This window comes from Pan troglodytes, chromosome 6, assembly GCF_028858775.2.
Source record: "Pan troglodytes isolate AG18354 chromosome 6, NHGRI_mPanTro3-v2.0_pri, whole genome shotgun sequence".
Taxonomy (NCBI): Eukaryota; Metazoa; Chordata; class Mammalia; order Primates; family Hominidae; genus Pan; species Pan troglodytes.
Genome location: NC_072404.2, coordinates 11130991 through 11155292, shown reverse-complemented (window position 1 = coordinate 11155292; position 24302 = coordinate 11130991). Strand labels below are relative to the sequence as shown.

General features: G+C 47.5%; 1 protein-coding gene across 5 annotated transcripts in view; it reads right to left on the bottom strand.

The window, feature by feature from the left end:
* Nucleotides 1–24302, bottom strand: part of WIPI2 (WD repeat domain, phosphoinositide interacting 2) — a 41728-nt gene that overhangs the window by 5409 nt on the left and 12017 nt on the right. For all 5 annotated transcript variants that reach the window (XM_016945743.4, XM_016945740.4, XM_016945742.4 and 2 more), the window contains 6 exons: nt 11674–11843; nt 9695–9791; nt 9167–9264; nt 8338–8430; nt 3671–3741; nt 393–500 (listed from right to left, as the gene is read on the bottom strand). In XM_016945743.4, coding sequence (XP_016801232.1) covers nt 393–500; nt 3671–3741; nt 8338–8430; nt 9167–9264; nt 9695–9791; nt 11674–11843 — 637 coding nt within the window. The remainder of the gene's footprint in view (nt 1–392; nt 501–3670; nt 3742–8337; nt 8431–9166; nt 9265–9694; nt 9792–11673; nt 11844–24302) is intronic.

Here is a 24302-nt window from a genome sequence, read left to right as displayed (position 1 = left end):
GAAGCCGTCCATGTGTCTGCTTACCCATGGGCAGGTAAGAGACGAGCCATTCACCCTAGTGGGCTGTCTGATCACAAACGCTTTTGTCGTGAGGGGAACCTGAGGAGGGGCCATCTTCACTGACAAAAGGATGTCCACCTGGGCCCTCCATGCCCTACGCGAGGCCTCTGTCTACCCTGCGTGCTGCCCGTGGGAGAAGCTCATCTGCTGGGGCCCATCCTCCTCACTGCCGAGCCTGGATGCGGAGGTGCTCGCTCCATGGCCAGCTCCAGGGTCTTCACTGGCTAACGATGTCAGAGGGTGGGCAGGTCCGTGCTTACCTCTCATCCCGGCAGCAAGTGGGGACAAAGGGTTTTGCATCATTTTTAAAGAAACGTATATTTGCAACTCACTTTTCTTTCACAGTCTCGAGTTTGAAGATGTGCACGGTCTCAGTGTTGCTGGAGGCGGAGAGGAACATGCCGTCCATGCTGAAGGCCAGGGAGCAGATGCTCACACACCTGGGGAGATGCGCAGGTTGGGGCGGGCCACCGGAGCCAGCAGCTGCCCCAGGGGTTCAACTCAAGTGGCGGAGAAGAGTTCCTGTCACGGGCACACTTGGGCCTGCTGGTAAGTTTTATTCCCCTCCAGCCACCTTCTCAAACATTTTCCTTGAGAGAGGAAAATGTTCAAAAGGAAATACTAAGAACAATTCGTTAACACAGCTGCAAGCTTCCACATGATGAAAGGAATAGGATTTCACTAAACCACTTTTAGCCGAAGTAGGATGGATTTATAGTCCTAAGGTGAGTAAAAGAAAACTCAGTAATTTAAGTTACAGCCATTCTTTCCACACCAGAGGGTAAATCGGCAACCTCAGTAAAGTTTAAGAACAGAGCAAAGCGCCGGGCACGGTGGCTCAAGCTTGTAATCCCAGCACTTTGGGAGGCCAAGGTGGGCGGATCACGAGGTCAAGATATCGAGACCAACCTGGCCAACATGGTGAAACCCCCCGTCTCTACTAAAATTACAAAAATTAGCTGGCTGTGGTGGCGGGTGCCTGTAGTCCCAGCTACTCGGGAGGCTGAGGCAGGAGAATCGCTTGAACCTGGGAGGCACAGGTTGCAGTGAGCTGAGATCGCACCACTGCACTCCAGCCTGGGCGACAGAGTGAGACTCTGTCTCAATTATTTATTAAAAAAAAGACAAAAAAAAAAAGACAGAGCAAAACTTTCAACAGGCAAAGTGGCTCCAGTGTGTCTTAAAAATCAATCGGCATCCCAAAGCCACTAAATTCATGTGAATTTCTTCATAACCCTAGAAATACAAGATACTTTTAGCCCTGTCCGTAATAGCAAGGGGTTTTCCTGGAGTCAGTGTTGACCATGTGTATGAATTAGGTAGGGGTATGAATTAGGAATGTTCTCGCCTTAATGCAGCATCCAGCGATGGGGGTGGGGTCAGGGAGGTGCAAACGAAACCGCCTCTGCAAAATTATGACTGAGACGGTGAACGAGATCTAGCATCACTGACTCCATCTTGCTTCTCATCTCCAAGCTGTCCTTGTTCATTCCCGGGCATAGGCTGAATTAACTTTGGGAGAAATTTTGCTTATGATATTTTGCAGACCCTGCACTTGATGGATCCGGTGGCCCCACACAGATCAATGAACTGGTTCATCTGATCTTGTGGCCCCCAGCCAGGAACTCACTGAGTGCAAGAAGACAGCTCCGACTCCCTAAGATTTCATCTCTGACCATTCAGCCCTCCTGGCTCACTGGCTTCTCCCCACCCAAGTTATCCTTAAAAACTCTGCTCCCTGAATGCTCAGAGAGACTGATTTGAGTAGTAGTAAAACTCCAGCCTCCCGCATGGCCAGCTCTGCATGAATTACTTTCTCTACTGCAATTCCCATCTTGATGAATCGGCTCTGTCTAGGCAGCGGGCAAGGTGAACCCCTTGGGCGGTCACCCAAATATTCCATTTGCCACAGGCAAAGGAATGTGAGAAAAATATGTGGAAGGCACTGGAGATGCATGGAGAAAGGGATTTAACCCAAGGATCAAAAAAAGGCCTCCTCGAGGGCGACACTCGACTTGGACTCCCAGGGTTACAGAAGCCGGCCAGGCCACCAGATCTGCCAGCTCACGCAAGACCCTGGTGGATAAAAGAGATCGGCTCTTCTGAGGATCTGAAAGTGCAGTACTTCTGGAGCCAGGACAGGGACAGTGAAACGGAATCAGGCTGGGCGGAAGGGCTGGTGCCGGGAGGCCTGCTGAACCAAGGCAGGGGCCTGGGGCTAATCCTGCAGGACAGAGGTGTGGTGGGAGATGTCAGGTGGGGTGTGATTGGATTATATTTACATTTTTCAAACAGCCTGGGTGAGAGTCTGAAGAACGGCCTGACGGGAATCCAGGGCAACAGCAGAAACCAGGCAAAGCCTGGATCAGGTGGCGTGGCGGGAGGGGCACAGGGCGGGCCCACAGCTGGGAGCTCCCTGGAGGCACCATTCAGGCGGAAGGATGCAGGGCCGAGTCCCTCTGGCTTGGGTGCCAGGGTGCTGGCAGGTGGTGCTATTTACCAAGATGGGGAGTGTGAGGGACGAGGGGCCAGGGGCAAACTGGCCTGGTGGCTTGAGGTGCCCAGTGCCCAGCAGGCAGGAGGAATACGGGCACCTCAAGAACGAAGCCAGGCTACACGTCCAGCCCCGGGATCAGCACACACAGAGGCCATGGGGGTGAGGAAGGGGGTTGGGTGAGGAGCGGCTCCAGGGCAGAAACAGGCACAGGAGGGGAACTGGGCAGAAGCAGCAACACAGGAAAACTCCAGAAAGATGTGGTGTGAGGAAGAAGACCAAGGGACACGAGGAGGCAGGAGCTGGAGGAGCGGTGACGTTTGGGGATACTGAGGTGCACCTGCTGCACCTGTGGGGATCCCATGAGGAAGGGGGACCAGATGGCGGGAGAGTCCCCGAAAGACAGCCCCTCCTCTTTCAACAGCCACCTTCAGGGAGGGAGGTACTGATCAGAGACGTGGAGCCCCAGACCTGAGGCAGGGTCCCGCCGACCACGGCCACGCGACTGAAAGTGCTCCCTAGGGCTCCAATCTGAGGCACAGGCTCCAGAGCCCGAGGCCTCCCCTGCTCTACTGTCCGACAAGGGAGGGACAGTCCTGCCTCCAAAGCAGGCGCCACAGGAGGCATGTAAGCACCGATGAGGGAAGCTTTGCAGCCTGGAGGGAGGAAGACAAGAGAACTCCAGGCTGCGGCTTCTGGGTTAAAAGAAGGGGCCAATGCCATTTGCTGAGGGTGGAGGCGGAGCTGGAGAGCTGGAACAGGTTCTCAGAGCGTGGCCTTTAAAGGGGAGGGTGTGCTACCCATGAGGTCGCCGCCCCGTCCCTTAGAGCAGGCTGGGAGCTGCCGGGCACTAGAGGGCCCACCTGGTTGCGTGAGCGCTTCACAACTCTCACGCTAGCTGGTGGGATCGCAAACAAAAACCCAATTTGCTTTTCTGAAAGTGCTCTTCAATTCCCATGACAAGACTGATGCCCAGATCTTACCCGGTGACCCAGCCGGGCTAGAAATGCTCGTGTGGAATTCTCCTGGGGGTTCTACTTGTTTGTTCATAGATAACATAAAACTGAAATCCAAATACAACCTCCAGAATCCATTCTGGACATTCATGTACTTTACCTCTTTACTCCTCTCCGAAACTCAAAGAGTTTTTGTCCTTCTGGAATGGAAAATACCCTAATCACGGTCCCCTGTGGAAGGAAAAGAGAAAAGAAGAATTTGAGCTGAGTTAAAACAGGAATTTCCCATCTTTCACAGCGGACTGCAAATGCGCCACACGGCTATCTCCAGGACAGCTCTGCCCTGGGCCACCAAGGAGTCTGGGGTCCCCCAGGGCCCCCCTTGAACATCACCTCCACACTTTTTGCCACGAGCATAGAAAAACACTCCCCTGTTCTATTGTTGACTTAATGTTCAATATTTTCTTTAAACCTATTTTAAATGACTACTTACTCTCAACACTAACAGTCTTCAGGGCAAAAGTGGCATATCATTCTATTGTTCTGAGTCATCTGAAGTTTAAACTATTAAAAATAAAAGCCTGGGCCGGGTGTGGTGGCTCACGCCTGTAATCCCAGAACTTTGGGAGGCCGAGGCGGGCAGATCATCAGAGGTCAGGAGTTTGAGACTAGCCTGACTAACATGGAGAAACTGTGTCTCTACTAAAAATACAAAATTAGCTGCGTGTGGTGGCGCATGCCTGTAATCCCAACTAGTCGGGAGGCTGAGGCAGAAGAATCGCTTGAACCCAGGAGGTGGAGGTTGCAGTGAGCCGAGATTGCACCACTGCACTCCAGCTCTGGAGCAAGACTCCATCTCGGAAAAAATAAATAAATAAATAAATAAAAAAAAAAAAAAAAAAGCCTGGATTTGTGTGTGGTACACGGGCAAGACCTTGTGGTCTGACGAGGCTTCGGACCCCACCAAGGTCTTTCCTGCCACTTTAAATTCAGTTACGGATCCAGAGAGCCGATTAGCTGGAAATCTCAACTACCTTATAAGGAGTCAATCCCAACTCACCAAATGGTAAGATGCACATGAAGAAAATCTTACTAAGACAAAGAACTAGGAATACAAGGGAGCTCGGCATGTGCCTGCTTTAATGGGAAGTGTCTTGAAGATGCCAACTTCCCCCAAGTTAATATCAGATCTGTGGATGATGAGACAGACATGAACATCTGGGGGAATAAATAGAGAAGCGCCAAGAAAATAACGAGCAGGACTTTGAATGCTTGAATATTAAAAGAATACTATCAAGTGATATAATGGTATTAAATTAGCACAAAAAGAAATAGACTGATGGAAAGAAAGGCCTTAAAATGGGTAGCATTCCAAATTTGCAGGGCAGGAAGAATTATTCAACATTCACCCTCCTACTATACAAATTTTAGGAGGTTCAAACTGTTAAATATAAAAACTGTTAAGAATATTAGGCTGATGGAAGGTCAAGGTAGGCAGATTTCCTGAGGTGAGGAGTTCGAGACCACCCTGGGCAACATGGTGAAACCCCGTCTCTACTAAAATACAAAAGAATTAGCTGGGTGTGGGCCAGGTGCGGTGACTCACGCCTGTAATCCCAAACTTTGGGAGCCCGAGGTGAGCGGTCACCTGAGGTGAGGAGTTCCAGACCAGCCTGGCCAACATGGTGAACCCCCGTCTCTACTAAAAATACAAAATTAGCTGGGCATGGTGGCGCATGCCTGTAATCCCAGCTACTCAGGAGGCTGAGGCAGGAGAATCACTTGAACCCAGGAGGCGGAGGTTGCAGTGAGCCGAGATCGTACCACTGCACTTGAGCCTGGGTGACACAGCAAGACTCCGTCTCAAAAAAAAAAAAAAAAAAAATTAGGTGGGTGTGGTGGCACGCACCTGTAGTCCCAGCTAGTTGGGAGGCTGAGGCACGAGAATCGCTTGAGCCCCAGAGGTGGAGGCTGCAGTGAGCTGAGATCGCGCCATTGCACTCCAGCTTGGGCTACAGAGAGACTCTGTCTCAAAAAAAAAGAAAGAAAAGACTATCTAAGCTGAATGCAGTGACTCATGCCTGTAATCCCAGCACTTGGGGAGGCCAAGACAGGAGAAACACTACAGCCCAGCAGTTCAAGACCAGCCTGGGCAACATAACGAGACCCCATCTCTACAAAAAACAAAAAAATCAGCTAAGCCTGATGGTTCGTTCCTGTTGTCCCAGGAGTGGAAGCTGCAGTGAGCCATGATCATGCCACTGCACTATCTCTGTGTTTATAAATAGTAAAAAGTGGCTGGGCGTGGTGGCTCACTCCTGTAATCCCAGCACTTTGGGAGGCCAAGGCGGGTGGATCACGAGGTCAGGAGTTCACGACCAGCCTGGCCAACGTGGTTAAACCCCATCTACTCAAAATACAAAAATTAGCTGGGTGTGGTGGTGTGCGCTTGTAATCTCAGCTACTCAGGAGGCTGCGGCAGGAGAACTGCTTGAACCTGGAAGGCGGAGGTTGTGGTGAGCTGAGATCATACCACACTGCACTCCAGCCTGGGGGACAGAACAAGACTCCGTTCCAAAAAAAAAAAAAAAAAAAAAAGTAAAAAGCAGCAGATGACCTAAGTGTAGAACACCAAGGAACTGTTTACATAAATTCTGGTAAACTCATACACTGGGATAGTATACAGCTATTAGAAATCAGGATATAGGCCAGGCACGGTGGCTCACTCCTGTAATTCTAGCACTTTGGGGGGCTGAGGTTTGTAGATCGCTTGAGCTCAGGAGTTTGAAACCAGCCTGGCCAACAGGGTGAAACCCCATCTCTACAAAAAATACAACAATTAGCCGGGCGTGGTGGCAGGTGCCTGTAGTCCCAGCTACTTGGGAGGCTGAGGTAGGAAGATCACTTAAGCCTGGGAGATGGAGGTTACACAGAGCAGAGATTGTGCCACTGCACTCCAGCCTGGGTGACAGAGCAAGCATGACCCTGTCTCAAAAAAAAAAACACTGGTACTTGAGAACACTTGGTTCTCTCTGGATGGAGGGACACAAACTGAGCTTGTAACATTGAGAATTAGAGAATGAACTATTTTCTGCATCCATATACAAAAATAACCACGGCAAAAGTTTTGTCCTCTGCAGCCTAAACTTTCAGATGAGACATAATTTTGTGGCGCACGTCTACCGTGCAATACTAATTAATTAAGAGTTGTTTTGTTGCCACATGACCGCAAGATTCTTGAAAGCAGGATTAAGTCACAGGCCTCAGGGGGGGCCTCAGCACCTGGGACAGAGCAGGGCTGGGAAGGCCTTGCTGCTCTCACTCCACAGATGAGAGGATTCCATGTAAAAGCAATCAAGGTTCCTCTTTATAGTCCAGAAAAAAAAATTCTATTTTTATGGGCCTTAAAATTCCATCAAGTACTTTTGGGCCTTTATAAGAGCTACTAAAAAAACATTAACAGTGAGACTTTGATTAGTCAAAGGGTAACAGAATTTCAGGGCCATTTCAAAGGGAAAAGAAAAGGACAAGGTGATATTGGGATAGTCTAGCATAATTAGAATCAAAGTCAGACTTGGAGTCTGACCCCTCTGTTGCTGCCCAGTTGGGCGGCCCCGGGCACACCGCTTAACCTCTCTGAGCCCTTGCTATGAAACAGAGAACTGTTTACCTTGCTGAGGGGAAACAAATGAGGTAATGAAGATAAAAGATCCAGGATAATTCATGACCCAGAAGTGACCCATAAGCGGTGACATCATTATTACAGAACTCGGGTGTGAGACTGAAGAACAAAGGCCCAGGCAGGAAAGCTAAGGAAGTGAGCCGACGTTTTATTGTATCTTCTCTGGTCGATAGTTTGAGGGGAGAGATGGCTTGAAAGGGGAGGCTATTTTAGGATTTCAATGAGAAGCAAAATCATATCCAAATCAAAGTAAAGGTCATCGGTGGCCAATGAAGAGCGGAGACAACGGAGGCGGGAGAACAGACGCGACCTCAAGACAGAAGAATGGAAGACGCAACTTTCAAGAAAAGAGGAACTGAAACAAAAAGAGAGGCACAGTCCAAATGAGGAAGAGAACGAGGAGCCTTCAGTCTCCTGGGGGCCAGGGAGCCTCGCCACGCGGTCACAGGTACACGGGGACATTTAGAGGCCATCTCCTTTAAAGCCAGACATTCTTCTTACTGGAATCTCTTGAATTCATAGTTAGAAATACATATAAAACATTGATACATGACTTAAATACACTACTACCTACGGCAGCAACGTATTAGAAACAAAGTCCCAAAAGGGTGATGTTGACATGAATCACAACTAAATACTGCGCGGCCATTACAAGTGTTTTTGAACTTAGACAAATGTCATGCAGAGTGAAAAAGGATAAATTATACCCATAGTAGGATCCCAATTTTGTTGACTAAAGAGAAAATGAAATACACTGAAATGTGTTCAGACTGGCTGGATAGAATTCTGTCTTTGCTTTTTCACGTTTCATCACTGTCTGGGTTCTTTACTGTTATGTGTTAGTTTCATCATTTAGAAACACAGTGGGTGAGCGGTGTGGTTACACATGGCACTTCTGTCTCCTCTGGACATTTCTGTATTTTCTACTACAAATGTGGACCAGCTCTCCCGTCCCAGTGGCACACCTCAAGCTCCGCTCACTCTCGGGCAGTACACGCCCGTGGCCTGACAAGCGGGTGGCTGTCTTTGCTTCTCCTGGAGCTGGTAAGTATAGGACCTTGCCTCTAAGGTGGCTGTGTGAACAGCACTGAAAAAGTCTGTGGACGCCTTGGCACCAGTGCTCCCCCGGGGAAAAGCAGACTCACCTTCTCCGAAGCCGTGGCAAGTTTAGTTCCACTTGCGTCAAAGGCCAGTGCCGCTAAAGGACTGTCGTGAGCCGGAATCATGTTTGCAGCTCTCTGAAAAAGGGACACCAATAAAGAGTGGCCACCGCACAGTGACCGCCCACGCCCCAGGGCTGGCACTTGGTCCGCAAGTACCAATTAGCTGTTCCTAAAACACCATTACGGTCCAAACAAATGCCAAACCCATTTGATTTACTGGGGCTGGGCATCCAAGGAAATGCTGCTCCAACTTTAGAAAAAGCAAAGCAATTTATCCCTAAGGTTTTCTATGTTCCTTCAAACATTCCCGTGGCGAGGAGCTCAGCACTGGTCTGAACGCTGCAGCAGATCCAGAAGCAGAATGAGCCAGACCTACTCTGCTACTGAGAAGAGAGTAGCGGGGCTGGGCGCGGGGCACCCGCCTGTAGTCCCAGCACTTTAGGGGGCCGAGGCGGGAGGATGGCTTAAGGCCAGGAGTTTGAGGCCAGCCTGGGCAACCCAGCAAGACTCCATCTCTACAAAAATAAAAAATTAGCTGGGTGTGGTGTTGCATGACTGTAACTCCTTGGGAGGCTGAGGCAGGAGGATCACTTGAGCCCGGGAGGTTGAGGCTGCAGTGAGCTAGGACTGCACCACTGCACTCCAGCATGGGCGACAGAGCAAGACCGTCTCAAAAACAAACAAACAAACAAACAAAAAAGTGCAGCGGTTGTATTGCTGAGCCAAGCCAGGATGCCAGGGACACCACAGTGCTCCTCTTCAGGAAAAAGCCACACTTTAGAGAGCTATTCGAGCAGGAAAGGCATCTCACCAAATTAATGGTATCGAAGACCTGCACCTCTCCGATGGTCGCGCTCCCGGGGTACGCCAAGTAGCAGTTGTCGTTGTTGATTGACAGCGCACACAGGCCTGCAAATGACACACGGAGGACGAGATGCAAACTTCCACCTGAGAGTTCCTTCTTGGATGTCAGACATAATTCAGCATTCATTTAACAGAGCATTAGGAACAAATAATAGCTTGGATACAATCTTGTTTGCTGTGTTAAGAAAGTTCTGCAACCCCAAATCCCCACCTTAGGTGATACCAGTATTGTCAAGAGATTAAAGGCCTTTGGTTTGAACTGATCAGTAACCTCAAACTTGCAAGTTGATCAAACCAATGAGTTTATGTGGTCACATGACCAGCATCAGTAGGAAGGCAGCTTGGTTTGGGATCAATACTTTTAAAATCTGTCTCATCTGCGGAACCTATAAAAAGAAAAAATCTCTCTCACCTATAGCTATCTTTCAAGGGCAAAATCAGAAAAATGGGATTCTCTCCTCACAAGTTAGCTCACCTGCAGGGTTTGGAGGCGTCTCCCTGATCGTATGCAGCACCTTCATGTCCCGAATGTTGTGGATGTACAGGGACTCCTCCAGGCATACTATCAGCCTCTAGGCGAGAGACAAAACGAAACCAAACGTGAAGCAACGGCCAGTGCAATACCTGCCCCAATCTCCAGTTGACTGACTCCTGGACTATGACGCTCTCGTTCCTTCTATTGTTATTGTATTTTATTTTTTTGGAGTCAGTGTCTCGCTGTGTCACCCGGGCTGGAGTGCAGTGGTGTGATCTCGGCTCACTGCAACCTCTGCCTTCCGGGTTCAAGTGATTTTCCTGCCTCAGCCTCCCAAGTAGCTGGAATTACAGGTGACTGCCACCACGCCTGGCTAATTTTTTATTTTTAGTAGAGATGGGGTTTCACCATGTTGGCCAGGCTGGTCTTAGGACTCCTGACCTCAGGTGATCCACCCCTGCGTTGGCTTCACAATCTTAGTTCCTTCTAGAACACCATGCAGACCAATGTTAGAAGCGCCAAGGATACAGCTGCTTTCCATCAACAATCAAGAAGGAGCCAGGCCGGGTGCACCTCTCCCTCATACTCACCCCAGCTCTACTGGGAATTCTAACCAGGCCATTTAGTTTAGTGTTAGGCAAATGCTAACCTACAGCTAAGACAAGTGTGCTGTGAATAGATTTGGAAAGATTTGCTTTTTAAAACTGATGCTGAGTGCAGCACAGGTAAAATGAAAATAAGGGGGTTTTAAAAGGTCTAACATTTTATTGTGCACTCAGATTACTTTGCAAGTTCCTGCTCCATTTGGAAGAAAATGAATGTAGACATGCAGACGATGCATCGCTGAGACGATTTATGCAAGAAAGATGACGGGCATGCACCCAGCTCTACATTAGTTGGACATGAACACAATTTGTATGCTTTACAATTTTAAATGCTCAAGATATGATGTCTTATAATTTCCCATTCTAACCAACTATGTCAGTTAACAGACCAGTTCCTAGTTTCAACTGTGTAAGGCAAGAACGTCTCTACTGTGACTTCACCTAGTCACTGTATCTCAGGGTGCAGCTACTGGCTGTCATCATGTCCACTCTACAGCCAGCAGCCTAATCAGCTTTCCCTGCAGGGAGTGTGGGCAGAATCAGATTGCCAGGGGTCTCCCGGGTGGTGCTGTTACCCTGGGCGTGAGCACAAGCTGGGAGACACACACACGTGCATGAAACACACACACGTGCCACCCACGTCCTTCCTCTGTGCCAGACAGTCTTATTAGTTTAGGGGGAGATAAAGTAATAAATCCTTCATCTTGAATTCAAAGTTAAACTAACAATTTACAAAAGGAAAAAAAGTCTGTAAGTTTTTTTTTTTGAGACGAAGTCTCGCTCTTGTTGCCCAAGCTGGAGCGCAATGACATGACCTCGGCTCACTGTAACTTCCGACTCCCGGGTTCAAGCGATTTTCCTGCCTCAGCCTCCCAAGTAGCCGGGATTACAGGTGCCTGCCACCATGCCCGGCTAATTTTTGTATTTTTAGTAGAGATGGGGTTTCATCATGTTGGCCAGGCTGATCTCAAATTCCTGACCTCAGGCAATCTGCCCGCCTCGGCCTCCCAAAGTGTGGGGATTACAGGCGTGAGCCACTGTGCTCGGCCAAATATTTTTTTTTTTAAGTAACATTTATAAAAGCAAAACCAGGTAATAAGTGAAAGAGACTGCCATCCACCCTCTGGGTGGGGCCGGGGACGCCTGTATGGGAGCAGTGTGGCAGAGGCCCGGGCATTTGTCGTGAATGGAATGGGCTGAGCAAAGCTGGTGGGTGAGGAAACAGAGCTGGTCTCTGTAGGCAAGGATCTGTGCCCGGCAACGTGGGGCCAGGCAGCAAGGGAATGACGGAGGGGCATGCCGGTGGGGTGGGCTTGTCCCAGAGTGCTGGAGGGAACAACTGACAAGCCCACACCCAGCTGGGGAAGCACTCACCTGCCTGTTGAGCTTCACAGCCAGAATCGTGTTGGAGTAGCTGTAGTTGCAGATCTCAGTTCCCTTCTTAAAGTGGCAAACCTTTAGCTTCCTTGGTGCTTTAAGGCTCACGATGGCCACTAGGCTGCTGGAGAACAATCTCTCTACAATGCACACATCTTCCGTATCGGCTGAAATCACAAAGGGAAGTACATGCATGAACATCTCCACATGGCTATGGCCACAGGCAGAATCTGTGCTCAAAAACAAACACCTGCCTGGGCGACACGCAGGGCACAGCGCTGAGGGTGCCTGCGGAACATGTGGTCATGGGGTGGGGACAGGCCGGGAGTCTGAGGGTCTTGATTCGCTGGAGCCTCAGGAGCGTTTCCACTGTAAGGATGGCCCCTCACGAGCATTCACACGAAAGACAAAGGTTCCTTTCAGTCAGTTCTGTTGCTGGATTTGAATGGTGAGTTTAGGAACCAAACTCCTAGGTAAAGTGAAAGAGTAAGGTCTAGGGGCTCCCTTAATTAAGACACAAACTACTACGAAACTGCAATTGCTTCCCCTGGGTTCCATAGACTCATGTGCTGAGCGCTAGCCTACGTGCTCGCATACTGAGGCTGGCCAAAGAATCACACATGTCCAAAGTGGCATGACACATATTTATTAAAAAGATGTTGCTATTACACTTGTGTCACAAAACACTGACATACGTTCTAAGAAATGCCCTGAAGGGGCCGGGCGCGGTGGTTCACGCCTGTAATCCCAGCACTTTGGGAGGCCGAGGCGGGTGGATCACAAGGTCGGGAGATTAAGACCATCCTGGCTAACATGGTGAAACCCATCTCTACTAAAAATACAAAAAATTAGCCAGGCGTGGTGGCGGGCGCCTGTAGTCCCAGCTACTCAGGAGCCTGAGGCAGGAGAACGGTGTGAACCCGGGGGGCAGAGCTTGAAGTGAGCCAAAATCGCGCCACTGCACTCCAGCCTGGGCCACAGAGCGAGACTCCATCTCAAAAACAACAACAACAACAACAAAACAAAGAAAAGCCCCGTAGGCAATTCTGTCGTGCAAACACAAATCTAGATGGTAGGTCTACTATGCCCCTAGGCTGTATGCTGTGGCCTGTGGCTCCTGGCTACAGACCTGCGCTGCGTGTGACTAACTGGATACTGTGGCCAGCTGCAGCACAGTGACAAGTACTTGTGTGTGTGAATGAAACATGGGAAAGCTGCAGCAAACACACGGCTGCTCCTCTCAGAGGACCACCCTCGCACCCGCGGCCCCTCGCTGACCTACGCGCCATCCTGCAGCGCGACACCACTTCGAATGGAACGGGCCATAAACACAAGCGCATCATCCTAAGCTCTTCACAGCATCCATTCAGTGTCTTTTCAGTTGCTTTTACCAGAAAGCTGTCATAAACCTTCTTTCTGACAACAGCAAGCGACCTTCATTCAAAAGGAACAGATGCAAGCGTCTGCCATAAATGGGGAGATGGTGGCGGGGTCGGGGGGCCAGGGAGGACAGGCTCTGTCTGCAGCTTCTCTGCTCAGCAGCATCTCAGACTAGCGGCCACCGTCTTCCAGGATCTGTCAACGAAAGGCATGATCAGGAGGGATCATGCCAGTGCGTGGACACAGGAATCTTTGTCAGCGGATACACCTCTAGCACCTGGCATGCAGCACCACTCAGACACGAGGCCAACCCAACTCAGAAGAGATGGTGCATAACCCAGAATGTCAACTATTTGCAGTAAAAATAATTTCCCTAAAGATCAGACCCTGGTTCTCTGACCAGTCCCCTCTTTCCCTCAGGAGATTAACATGGCTACCAAGTCACGGCAGCCCTGCTTGCTAGGCGGTGGGCGAGAAAGAGGGCTGGGGCCAGATGCCGTGCTTCGCACCTGTAATCCCCGCACTTTGGGAGGCCAAGGTGGGAGGACTGCTTGAGGGCAGGAATTCGAGACCAGCCTGGGCAACATAGTGAGGTCCTATCTCTACAAAAAATACAAAAATTAGCTGGGCGTGGTGGTGCATGCCTGTGTAGCTGAGGTAGGAAGAGTGCCTGATCTCAGGAGGTTGAGGCTACAATGAGCCGTGATCACGTTCCTGCATGCCAGCCTGGGCAAAAGAGCGAGACCCTGTCTGTAATACCAGTCCTGCCCCAAAAAGGAGGGTAGGACTGAATGATGATCATGGCTGGTGTCCTGAGGCTGCCACCCTCACTTCTCAAATCCGGCAGCCAGATGTGCAAATCCAGGGGCACAAGGCCCTTCCCCGGCCACTGTCTAGCCTCTCACTCTCCAGGCACTCCATTCTCAGGTAGTACTTGGTAGTATCAGGGGCTGCACGCACTGGCCCAGTTGCATCCTGTACCTGTTGCCTCTAGTAGTCACCGCGCTTACCACTGAGAATCTAGGCAATGGCTGAGCGACAGAGTTCCCTGCTGGACTGATGGTCTGAGGACAGGTGCCGTGTTTGGCCCATTCACGGCTGCACCACCCCCAGGTCTAATGTCGCCTGTCATAGACGAGGAGCTCCTTCCACACTGGCTGAACAGATGGAACGGACCTTATGACCAGATTTTGGATATTCCCCAAACTCCCCAAATGTTGTTGTTTTAAAAACATCAAAACAACAACAACAGCAACAAAAAACAAAACTCAATCTCTGTGGCATTCAGTTTCAGTGGGTGGTGAAATGCTGTTAACCCCAGTGCTACATCCAAGAGGCAGAAGTGCTCTTGGTGAAGCTCAGCAGCACGCGTCCTAACACATGTACCGGGCGTGTGTGTGGCACTGCAACCTTGGTGAGTACTGGGTGCCACGGCGACCCTGCAGGAAGGTGAGTTTAACAGTCACATTCCAGTCTCAGCTCTGCTCTAATTAGCTGTAAGGCCTGATATCTACTTCCTGAATGGTGAAAGAAGAGCTGGACTCTCAGCTTCATTAACTCCAGGGTTGGGACACATAGGAAAATCTGGCATACACAAAACTGGTTTTTTATTAAGTACAGTTTTATTTAAATCCACTGGCCTCTCCACTGGCCTCCTAAATCCAATCAGTGGTGAAAAGAACTTACTTCCAAATAGGGCTGCTCCTCAACATGCACAGGCTCAGTATCTGTGAACTCACCTGCTAGGTAAGGTTTCTTTGTGACCCCGCATAAACACTCACGGTGTTTTACAGCCGTCCATAGATACATGCGAAGTGGGATTTTATTTTTTTGAGACAGAGTTTTGCTTTTGTTGCCCAGGCTGGAGTGCAATGGCGTGATCTCGACTCACTGCAACCTCTGCCTTCCGGGTTCAAGCAATTCTCCTGCCTCAGCCTCCTGAGTAGCTGGGACTACAGTTGCATGCCACCACGCCTGCCTAATTTTTGTATTTTTAGTAGAGACAGGGTTTCACCATGTTGGCCAGGCTGGTCTTGAACTCCCGACCTCAGGTGATGCACCCGCCTCAGCCTCCCAAAGTGCTCGGATTACAGGCGTGCGCCACCGCTCCCAGCCTCGGGAAAAGATTTGAGTCACATCATGCACATGTTCCTGGCTGAGGTCACACAGGGCAACGTCCTATCTTCTCGTGTTGATTCTGAAAACAACTGTCCTTTTCCTGGTCTACATAGGGCTACTGAGTGTCTGCTTTTTGCACTTTTGTGCTTGTTGCTGATTTCACTGTTGGCCCTGGCACAGTGCTGAGTGTCGTCGAGTATCCCTAAGCACAAGCAGCCTGGGATGTACCCCGTGGAGAAAGCACATGTGTGGGCTGAGTTCTATGCGAGCCGCGAGTTCAATGTTAGTGAACCAACAATCCCCACTACGTCAGCATGTCTTGAGGCAGGGAAGCACACACAAAACGAGGTTGTCTTTTGATCAGCTGATGAAAATGTTGCGACCAGAGGCCACCTACCAATCCTTCCCCTGGGAGCAACACTTCATGATTCGCTAATCCAGCGTCCCAGAGACTTACAGACTAGAACTGTGAACAACAAGAATCAACTGTATTTTTATTTTTTTTCAAAGAATAGGTTCTTACTGCTTTGCTTGGTAAAACTTGACTTATTTACTTCACCCATTCAACACAAACAGCAGATCCTACACCAGGAGAGACCATCCCAAGTATACAGTGGTAAACAGGGCAGTGCCTGCCATCACGGAGAGGAGGCCAAAGAGATGTGGGCCCAGGGCCCTGTGTGGCACCGAAACTGCCAAAGGTCAGCAAAGGAGATTGAGTAAGAGAAAAGCCAAGACCGTGTATGAGATGGAAGTCAACAGAAGAGGGCATCTGAAGAACAGCAAGCAGGCAACTGTGCCCAGCACTGCAGAGGAGGGAAGAGGAAATGAGACACGTCCCCCGAGTCTGGGAATGAGGAGCTTATATGGCGACCTTGACATATTTTGATGGAGATGTGTAGGAAGAATGGCTGAAACATGAAAGAGAATGAGAAGTGGGAAAAAACTTAGGCAACTATCTATAGGAGTTATGCTACAGGCCAGGCGCAGGGGCTCACGCCTGGAGTCCCATCACTTTGGGAGGCTGAGGCAGGAAGATCACCTGAGGTCAGGCGTTCGAGGCCAGCCTGGCCAACATGATGAAACCCCATCTCTACCAAAAATACAAAAAATGAGCCGGGCATCGTGGTGGGCGCCTGTAATCCCAGCTACTTGGGAGGCTGAGGCAGGAGCATCAGTTGAACCTGAGAGACGGAGGTTGCAGCCAGCCGAGATGGCACCACCAGACTCCAGCGTGGGCAGCACAACGAGACTCCACCAAAAAAACCAAAAAAACAAAACAAAAAAAGAAGTTATGTTCTGGAGAAGTAGAAATATGGGAGGGGCTGGGGGATATGCATGGGCAAGGGAAGTTTCTGTCTTCAAATACAGGAGCTACTAGATATACTGAGATGGATTTATGGTTGAGACTGCTTGCCTGGAGGAACAAACCACTTAGGGGGCTGGTCACCTGAAGAAGGAAAGAGAAGGGAGCCCCAGACCGACAGCACCAACCTCTCTTGAAGCAGCAGCAGGTGTTAACTGTGATGGGATGGAGGTGGGAGATTTCAAAGTGAGAACAGTATGAGACGATCATCTCAAAGAGCAAGTTGCCATTAGAGGTGGTGATAAATTCCAATTCAACTGCACAGAGAAAGACTGTGCCAACCCAACAGATGCAGAAAAAGCATGAGAAAATGCAATGCTCATTCATGGTAGAAACCTAAGAAACCTGGAATTAGGAAGAACCTTCTTTCACTGATGAAGAACAGTTAAGAAAATCTACAGCTGACACTGTACTTAATGGTGAAGATATTTGAACTCTTCCCGTTAAGACTAGAAACAAGGCAAGGATACCCACTCTCCTTACTTTGTGCTCGAGGTCTTACACGTTGCAGTGAGGCAAGAAAAAGAAATAAAAGGCACAAACATTAGAAAGCAAGACATCAAACAGCCTTCACTGCCATCTTAAGGAATCTATGGAGCAACTATTTAATATATGAATTTAGCAAAGTCATAGGATACAAGATTAAAATATAAAAAATTAACTATATGTTTAGGCCAGCAGCAAACTGGAAAAGTCAGCGAAATAATTTTCTTTTATGATAATGTCAAAATCCAAAGTATTAGGAATAAATTTTACAAAAGATGTAAGACCTCCATACCAAAAAAAAAAAAAAAAAAAAAAAAAAAAAAATCACAGAATATTACCAAAACAAATTTAAAAAGAGCTAAATAAATGAAGAGATATACCATATTCTGGGTACTCAATATTATTAACGTATCAACCCTCAAACTGATCTCTAGGTCCAATCCCATCCTAATCATAATCCCAACAGGCTCTTTTGCAGACAAAGTGGATTTTAAATTTTATATGGAAAGGAAAAGAAACTAGAAAATGCAAAGCTATCCTGAAAAAGAACAAAGTTGAAGACTGACAAATAGATCATTAGAAGAGACTAAAGAGTCCAGAAACAGACTCACAGGTCACAGGACTGTAAAGCACCAAAGCAATCCCAGGAGGGAAGAAAAATCTTCTCAACAAATGATGATGGAATAGGAATCCATTAGGAAAAAAACAACCTTGATTCATACCTCACAACATACATAAAAATTAATGAGATAGATTATTGACTTAAATATAAAAACTTTAGCTTTTATGTATAGTGTTAACTATATAAAGCTTTCACAGAACACATAGGAAAACACCTTCCTGACTACAGGGTAGGCAAAAGTTTCCTGGACAGGGCCTAGAAAGCAAAAACCATAAATGGAAGGAAAAAAAAAACAACATAAATATGACTGCATCAAAATTTAAACCATTTGCTCAAAGAAAGAAAACAGGCAAGCCACAGACTAGGAGAAATAGTCACAAAACATATGTGACAAAGGACTGGTATCCAGAATATCTAAAGAGCTCTAACAACTCTATAATAAAAAGATAAACAACCAAACCTAAAAAGCAACAAAAGACTGGAACAGACATGTCACAGAGGAAGACATATAAACGGCCAACAAGCACATGAAAATGTTCAACATCATTAGTTACCTGAGAAATTCAAATTAAAACCATGAAGATATCATTATACACACATCAGAAGGGCTGAAAAGAAAAAAACTAGTAATATCAAAAGTTGGTGAGGAGGCTGGGTGTGGTGGCTCACGCCTGTAATCCCAGCACTTTGGGAGGTTGAGATGGCCGGATCGCCTGAGGTCAGGAGTCTCAGGCCAGCCTGGCCAACATGGTGAAACCCCGTCTCTACCAAAAATACAAAAATTAGCCAGGTGTGGTGGCGCACACCTGTAATCCCAGCTACTTGGGAGGCTGAGGGAGGAGAATTGCTTGAACCCCAGAGGTGGAGGTTGCAGTGAGCCGAGATTGTGCCACTGCACTCCAGCCTGGGCGACAAGAGACTCTCTCAAAAAAAAAAAAAAAAAAAAAAAAAAAAAAAAAAAAAGTTAGTGAGGACATAGAGCAATCAGAACTCTCATACAGCACTGACAGAACCACAAATGGTATAGTCACTTAGGAGAAGGTTATGGGGGTTTCTTACAAAACTAAACACATATCTAGCCAACAATTCCACTACAGTATTTATCTAAGTGAAAATATGTGTCCATTAAAAGACTTGTACGAGAGTGTTCATGGTAGCTTTGTTCATAATAGCTGAACTACAAAGAGCCCAGATAACTGTCATGAAAAGAATACATCAACAACTGTCATATATTCACATACTGGGCAAATGAGACATAAGGTGTGGATAAATCTAAAAAAAATGCAGAGCAAAAGAAACGTCATCAAAAGAGTAGATGCTCCATTCATATCAAGTTCTAGAAAAGACAAAACTAATCTATAGTAGAAAAAAACCAGAACACTGGTTGCCTCTTGGGGAATGTGGGCAGAAGGGAGCTGAGACTAGAAGGAAGTATGAGAGAACTTTCTGGAGTGATGGTAAACCTTGATAGGGTTTCAGTTCACAGACATGCAGGCATTTGTTAAAACTCACATAGTGTTCACTCAAGATAGATGCATTCCACTGTAAGTAAATTTTATCTTACAAGAAAAAAACAAACATTGAACTCTACTCAGTATTGAGGAGAAATGTACTGATGCCTGCCGTCTACCTGGAAATGCACACACACACACACAAAATAAAGCCAGGTGTGGTGGTTTGTCTGTAATCTCAGCACTCTGGGAGGCTGATGTGGATCAGTTGAGCCCAGGAGTTTGAGACTAGCCTGGACAACATAACAAGATCGTGTCCCTACAAAAAAATCGAAAAATTAGCTGAGCACGGCGGTGCACTCCTGTAGTCTCAGCAACTCTGGAGGCAGAGGCAGGAGGATCGCTTGAGCCCCAGAGGTCAAAGCTGTAGCAAGCTATGATTGCACCACTGCACTCCAGCCTGGCAGCCTGGGTGACAGAGCTAGATGCTGTCTCAAAAAAAGAAATAAACATAAAAAAGATAGATGGTGTCTGTGTGTGTGTGTGTGTTAGGACAAGTATAGTAAAATGTCAAGGGAAGAATCTAAGTGGTGGATACACAGGTGTTAGCTGTAAAATACTTTCCACTTTTCAGTTTGAAAATTTCCTTTAATAAAATGTTAGAAAGAAAAATGATGTCTCCGGTTGCTTACGTGCAGGTGCTGAGAAGGTAATACCACCAACCATCACTTGGAAATGGTTTTTCTAAAATGTTAATGGGAAAAGGCAGAGCTTTCAGAATGCTTTAAACAGGGATGAGAGGATGAAGGCAGAAAAGCTCGTTTTCAACTGCAAATATTCATAGAAGAGAACAGTAAAATGAACCTCCACATACTCAACACCTAATCCAACAAATATTCATAGAAGAGAGCAGTAAAATGAACCTCCACATACTCAACACCTAATCCAACAAATAGTCATAGAAGAGAGCAGTAAAATGAACCTCCACATACTCAACACCTAATCCAACAAATATTAACTTTCTACCATTTTGCTTCAATGATTTTTTCTTTATTGAAGTTTGGAAGAGAAGCTCCTTCTGACATTCACCCTAAATGCTTCAGAGTAAGCCCCTCTACATAAGTAAGGACACAGGCAAGCATCCTTCCCAGCCCCTTAATGCAAGGGAGGGATTCCTTACATCCAGTACACTCCAAGTATTGAAGGTAGAACATGACCCCAGAGTATTATAGGACCACCTTGGGAAATGTTTTATGTACATGCTGGGAGCAGGAAAAACCCTTTCTAGTATTTAGAAGCCTTAGAAAAAAAGACCAATGCATTTGAATACATAGAAATTCAAGACTTCAGAATGGTGAAAAGAATCATAAACAAGGTCAAAAGGCAAACGACAGTCCAGAAAAAAAAATATTTGCAACCTCTAACAAATGGCTAATTTGCTTTAAGTCATTAGGAGATAAATAACCCAACAGAAAAACAGGCAAACGGCAGAAACAGGTAGTTAAAAAAAAAAAAACAGCGGCAGCACATGACTGCATGGGGGAAAAAAAAAAAGAACTCAGTTTGAGTTGATTTAAGAATTGTAAATAAGGCCAGGCACGATGGTTCATGCCTATAATCCCAGCACTTTGGGAGGCAGAGGCAGGTGGATCACTTGAGGTCAGGAGTTCAACACCGGCCTGCCCAATATGGTGAAACCCCATCTCTACTAAAAAAAACAGAAAAATTAGCCGAACGTGGTGACACACGCCTGTAGTCCCAGCTACTAAGGAGGCTAAGGCAGGAGAATCACTTGAACTCGGGTGGTGGAGGTTGCACAGTGAGCCACCTCCTCCGGTGGGGACATGGGCAGCAGCAGAGGCAGGACAGAAACAAAGTGTGAGGGCCAACTGCAAAGACCAGGTGTCCGTGGATAACTGGATGGGCTTTGTGAGTCTCTAACGTCGCTGAAACTATATGCTAAACACTGAGTGTTCTGGGGGAGATAGATCTATAACTCTCATCACATTTACAAGAGTCAGTAACCAAAAGTAGGAGAGGTGGCTCTGCAGAAGGCAGAAATGAACCACCAATCACTCTGGAGTGAACATATTTTTGTCATTACTTAAGACTAATAGGCCAGGGCCGGGTGCAGTGGCTCGCGCCTGTAATCCCAGCACTTTGGGAAGCTGAGGCGGATGGATAACCTGAGGTCAGGAGTTCGAGACCAGCCTGGCCAACATGGTGAAACCCCGTCTCTACCAAAAATACAAAATGTAGCCGGGCGTGGTGGTGCATGCCTCTAATCCCAGCTACTTGGGAGGCTGACGCAGGAGAATTACTTGAACCCAGGGGGCGGAGGTTGCAGTGAGCCGAGATCTCACCACTGCACTCCAGCCTGGACAATACAGCGAGACTCTGTCTCAAAAAAAAAAAAGACTAATAGGCCGGGCATGTTGGCTCACACCTGTAGGCCCAGCACTTTAGGAGGCTGAGGCAGGAAGATGGCCTGAGCCCACGAGTTCAAGACCAGCCTTGGCAACACAGTGAGACCCCAACTCTTAAAAAAAAAATTAGCTGGGCATGGTGGTGTGCACCTATAGTCAGTCCCAGCTATGCAAGAAGGGGGAGGATCACTTGAGCCCGGGAGGTTGAGGCTACAGTGAGCCGTGTTGGCACCACTGCATGAGTGACAGAGCGAGACCCTGTGTTTTAAAGACGCAGTAGCAGTAGTAGTGGTAACAGCCATAACACAAAAGGATGCACTTCGCAGTGACATTAAGTTCTACGGACCAAATCTGACTAGATCTTTTCAGGAATACACCTTTCAGAAAGCAACCTACTTTTATATATTGCTAGTAGTTTAGGTTTGTTGCCATTTTTCTACTGTATTATTTCAAGATGCTCTAATATTTTTCTATTACACTTCACATACAGATGAACTTTCTTATTTTTAATTTTTTTGAGACAGCCCAAGCTGGAGCGCAGTGGCACAATCTTGACTCACTGCAACCTTTGACTCCCGGGTTCAAGTGATTCTCCTGCCTCAGCCTCCAGAGTAGCTGGGATTACAGGAGCGCACCACCATGTCCGGCTAATTTTTATATTTTTAGTAGAGGCAGGGTTTCACCATGTTGGCCAGGCTGGTCTCTAACTCCTCACCTCAGGTGATCCACCCGCCTCGGCCTCCCAAAGTGTTGGGATAACAGGCGTGAGCCACTGCGCCTGGCCCAGATGAACTTTCAAACACATAAATATACATGGAACCCGCATACCCAGAACAATCACTTTCCAGTAAACTGAAGTACAAACCTGGCTCAGCCCTCCCATGAAATAATGGTGGACAATGGATCAGGCTGCTAGGTGAAAGATGCCATAATAATCAAAAGAAAGCAAAGAAACCAGACTGCACAGATGTATTGACTCAAGATGGCACGTCCCAGGACACCAGTGCCAAGAGGCACTCACGCTGACACTAAGAAAGGCTGAACGTGGCAGGGTGTGGTGGCTCACGCCTATAATCCCAGCACTTTGGGAGGCTGAGGCGGGTGGATCATAAGGTCAGGAGATCGAGACCATCCTGGCTAACACGGTGAAACCCTGTCTCTACTAAAAATACACACACACAAAAAAATCAGCCGGGCATGGTGGCGCTACTCGGGAGGCTGAGGCAGGAGAATGGCGCGAATCCGGGAGGCGGAGCTTGCAGTGAGCCAAGATTGCATCACTGCACTCCAGCCTGGGCAGAGCGAGACTCCGTCTCAAAAAAAAAAAAAAAAAAAAAAAAAAACGCTGAACGTAAACTTTAGTGACCTCCAGTGTCAAAGGCCTTGCTTTTAGCACTCATTCTAGGTGGCCTCAGCCACACTTTCTGCCAAACTTCCCTCCTAGAGATTGCCTGACTAAAATCTAAGAAATTAATTACTTGATTTAAAAAAGAATGTTGCTTTTTGCTTCTGCTGGCGTGGTTTATAGCTGGCAACGATGAAGCTCTGGAGTGGGAAGGGAAGAATGAGGCCATGAAATTACTGCTTGAATCCACTTCCGCGTGTGTCTGCGGCTCCGCCAGGATGCAAGGTAAGAGGCCAGCATTCCAGCACCACAGATTTAGGCCAAGAGACGCTGGTGGTTTCTCCTCTGTAGGATACATTACTATAAATCTCACTGAAATTAATATTCCAACCAGTGCACTGCCTGTCAAATAAGACTAACGTCAGAAAACACCATTTCTCAAACCTTAAGATGCAGATGATGGCCCGTAAAGTAAATGATTAGTTTCTTGGCCAAGCAGGAAGGTTGATAAAAGATGTTATACGTCAACAGCTACACTTCCATAATCAACGCAGGCTCTAGTCACTTTTGCTGAGCTAAGGAGCAGTCTGCTTGTGCTGGCTTTCAGAACGGAATGTTCATGAGATGTTTTCCTAGCTCAGAATCCAGTTTAGCAAATGCAAAGAAAACACACAGTGCAGCTTTTGAAAAAAGCCAACTTCTAAACTTTTGTGATCTTTTACAAATAATAAACCCTTACCCTTCATTTATTTTGCCTAACAGTGTAGGACACTGTTGTAGAATATTTTAGGGAAAAGAGACCACATTTTGTGCATTATGTATATTCAAAAAACGACAACAAAAATGCACATGGAGAAAGAAAATGATCATATGAGAGGCCGGGCGCCGTGGCTCACGCCTGTAATCCCAGCACTGATCATATGAGAGGCTGGGTGCAGTGGCTCACGCCTATAATCCCAGCACTTTGGGAGGCTGAGGTGGGAGGACTGCTTGAGGCCAGGAGTTCAAGACCAGCCTGGGCAACATAGTAAGATCCCGTTTCTACAAAAATTAAAAAAAAATTAGCCAGGTGTAGTGGCATGTGCCTGTGGTCCCAGCTACTCAGGAGGCTGAGGAGGGAGGATCGCTTGAGCCCAGGAGGTCAAGGGTACAGTGAGCTATGATTATGCCACTGTACTCCAGCCTGGGTGACAGAGCAAGACTCTGTCCCCATATATATACATATATGAGGCGCCCATAAACAATGGGCAAAGCCTATCTGGCAGTTCCTGCAACTTTCAAGTTTGAAATTACAACATTGATAGTAGAAAATCTATCTTCCAGTACTGCTAGACCAAGCTTTTGTGTGTGTGTGTGAATTTTCTTTTCTGAGTAAATAAAAGAAGAACAAGTAGCTGTCCATCTTGTTTTTCTCCAAGACCAGCTCTGGCCC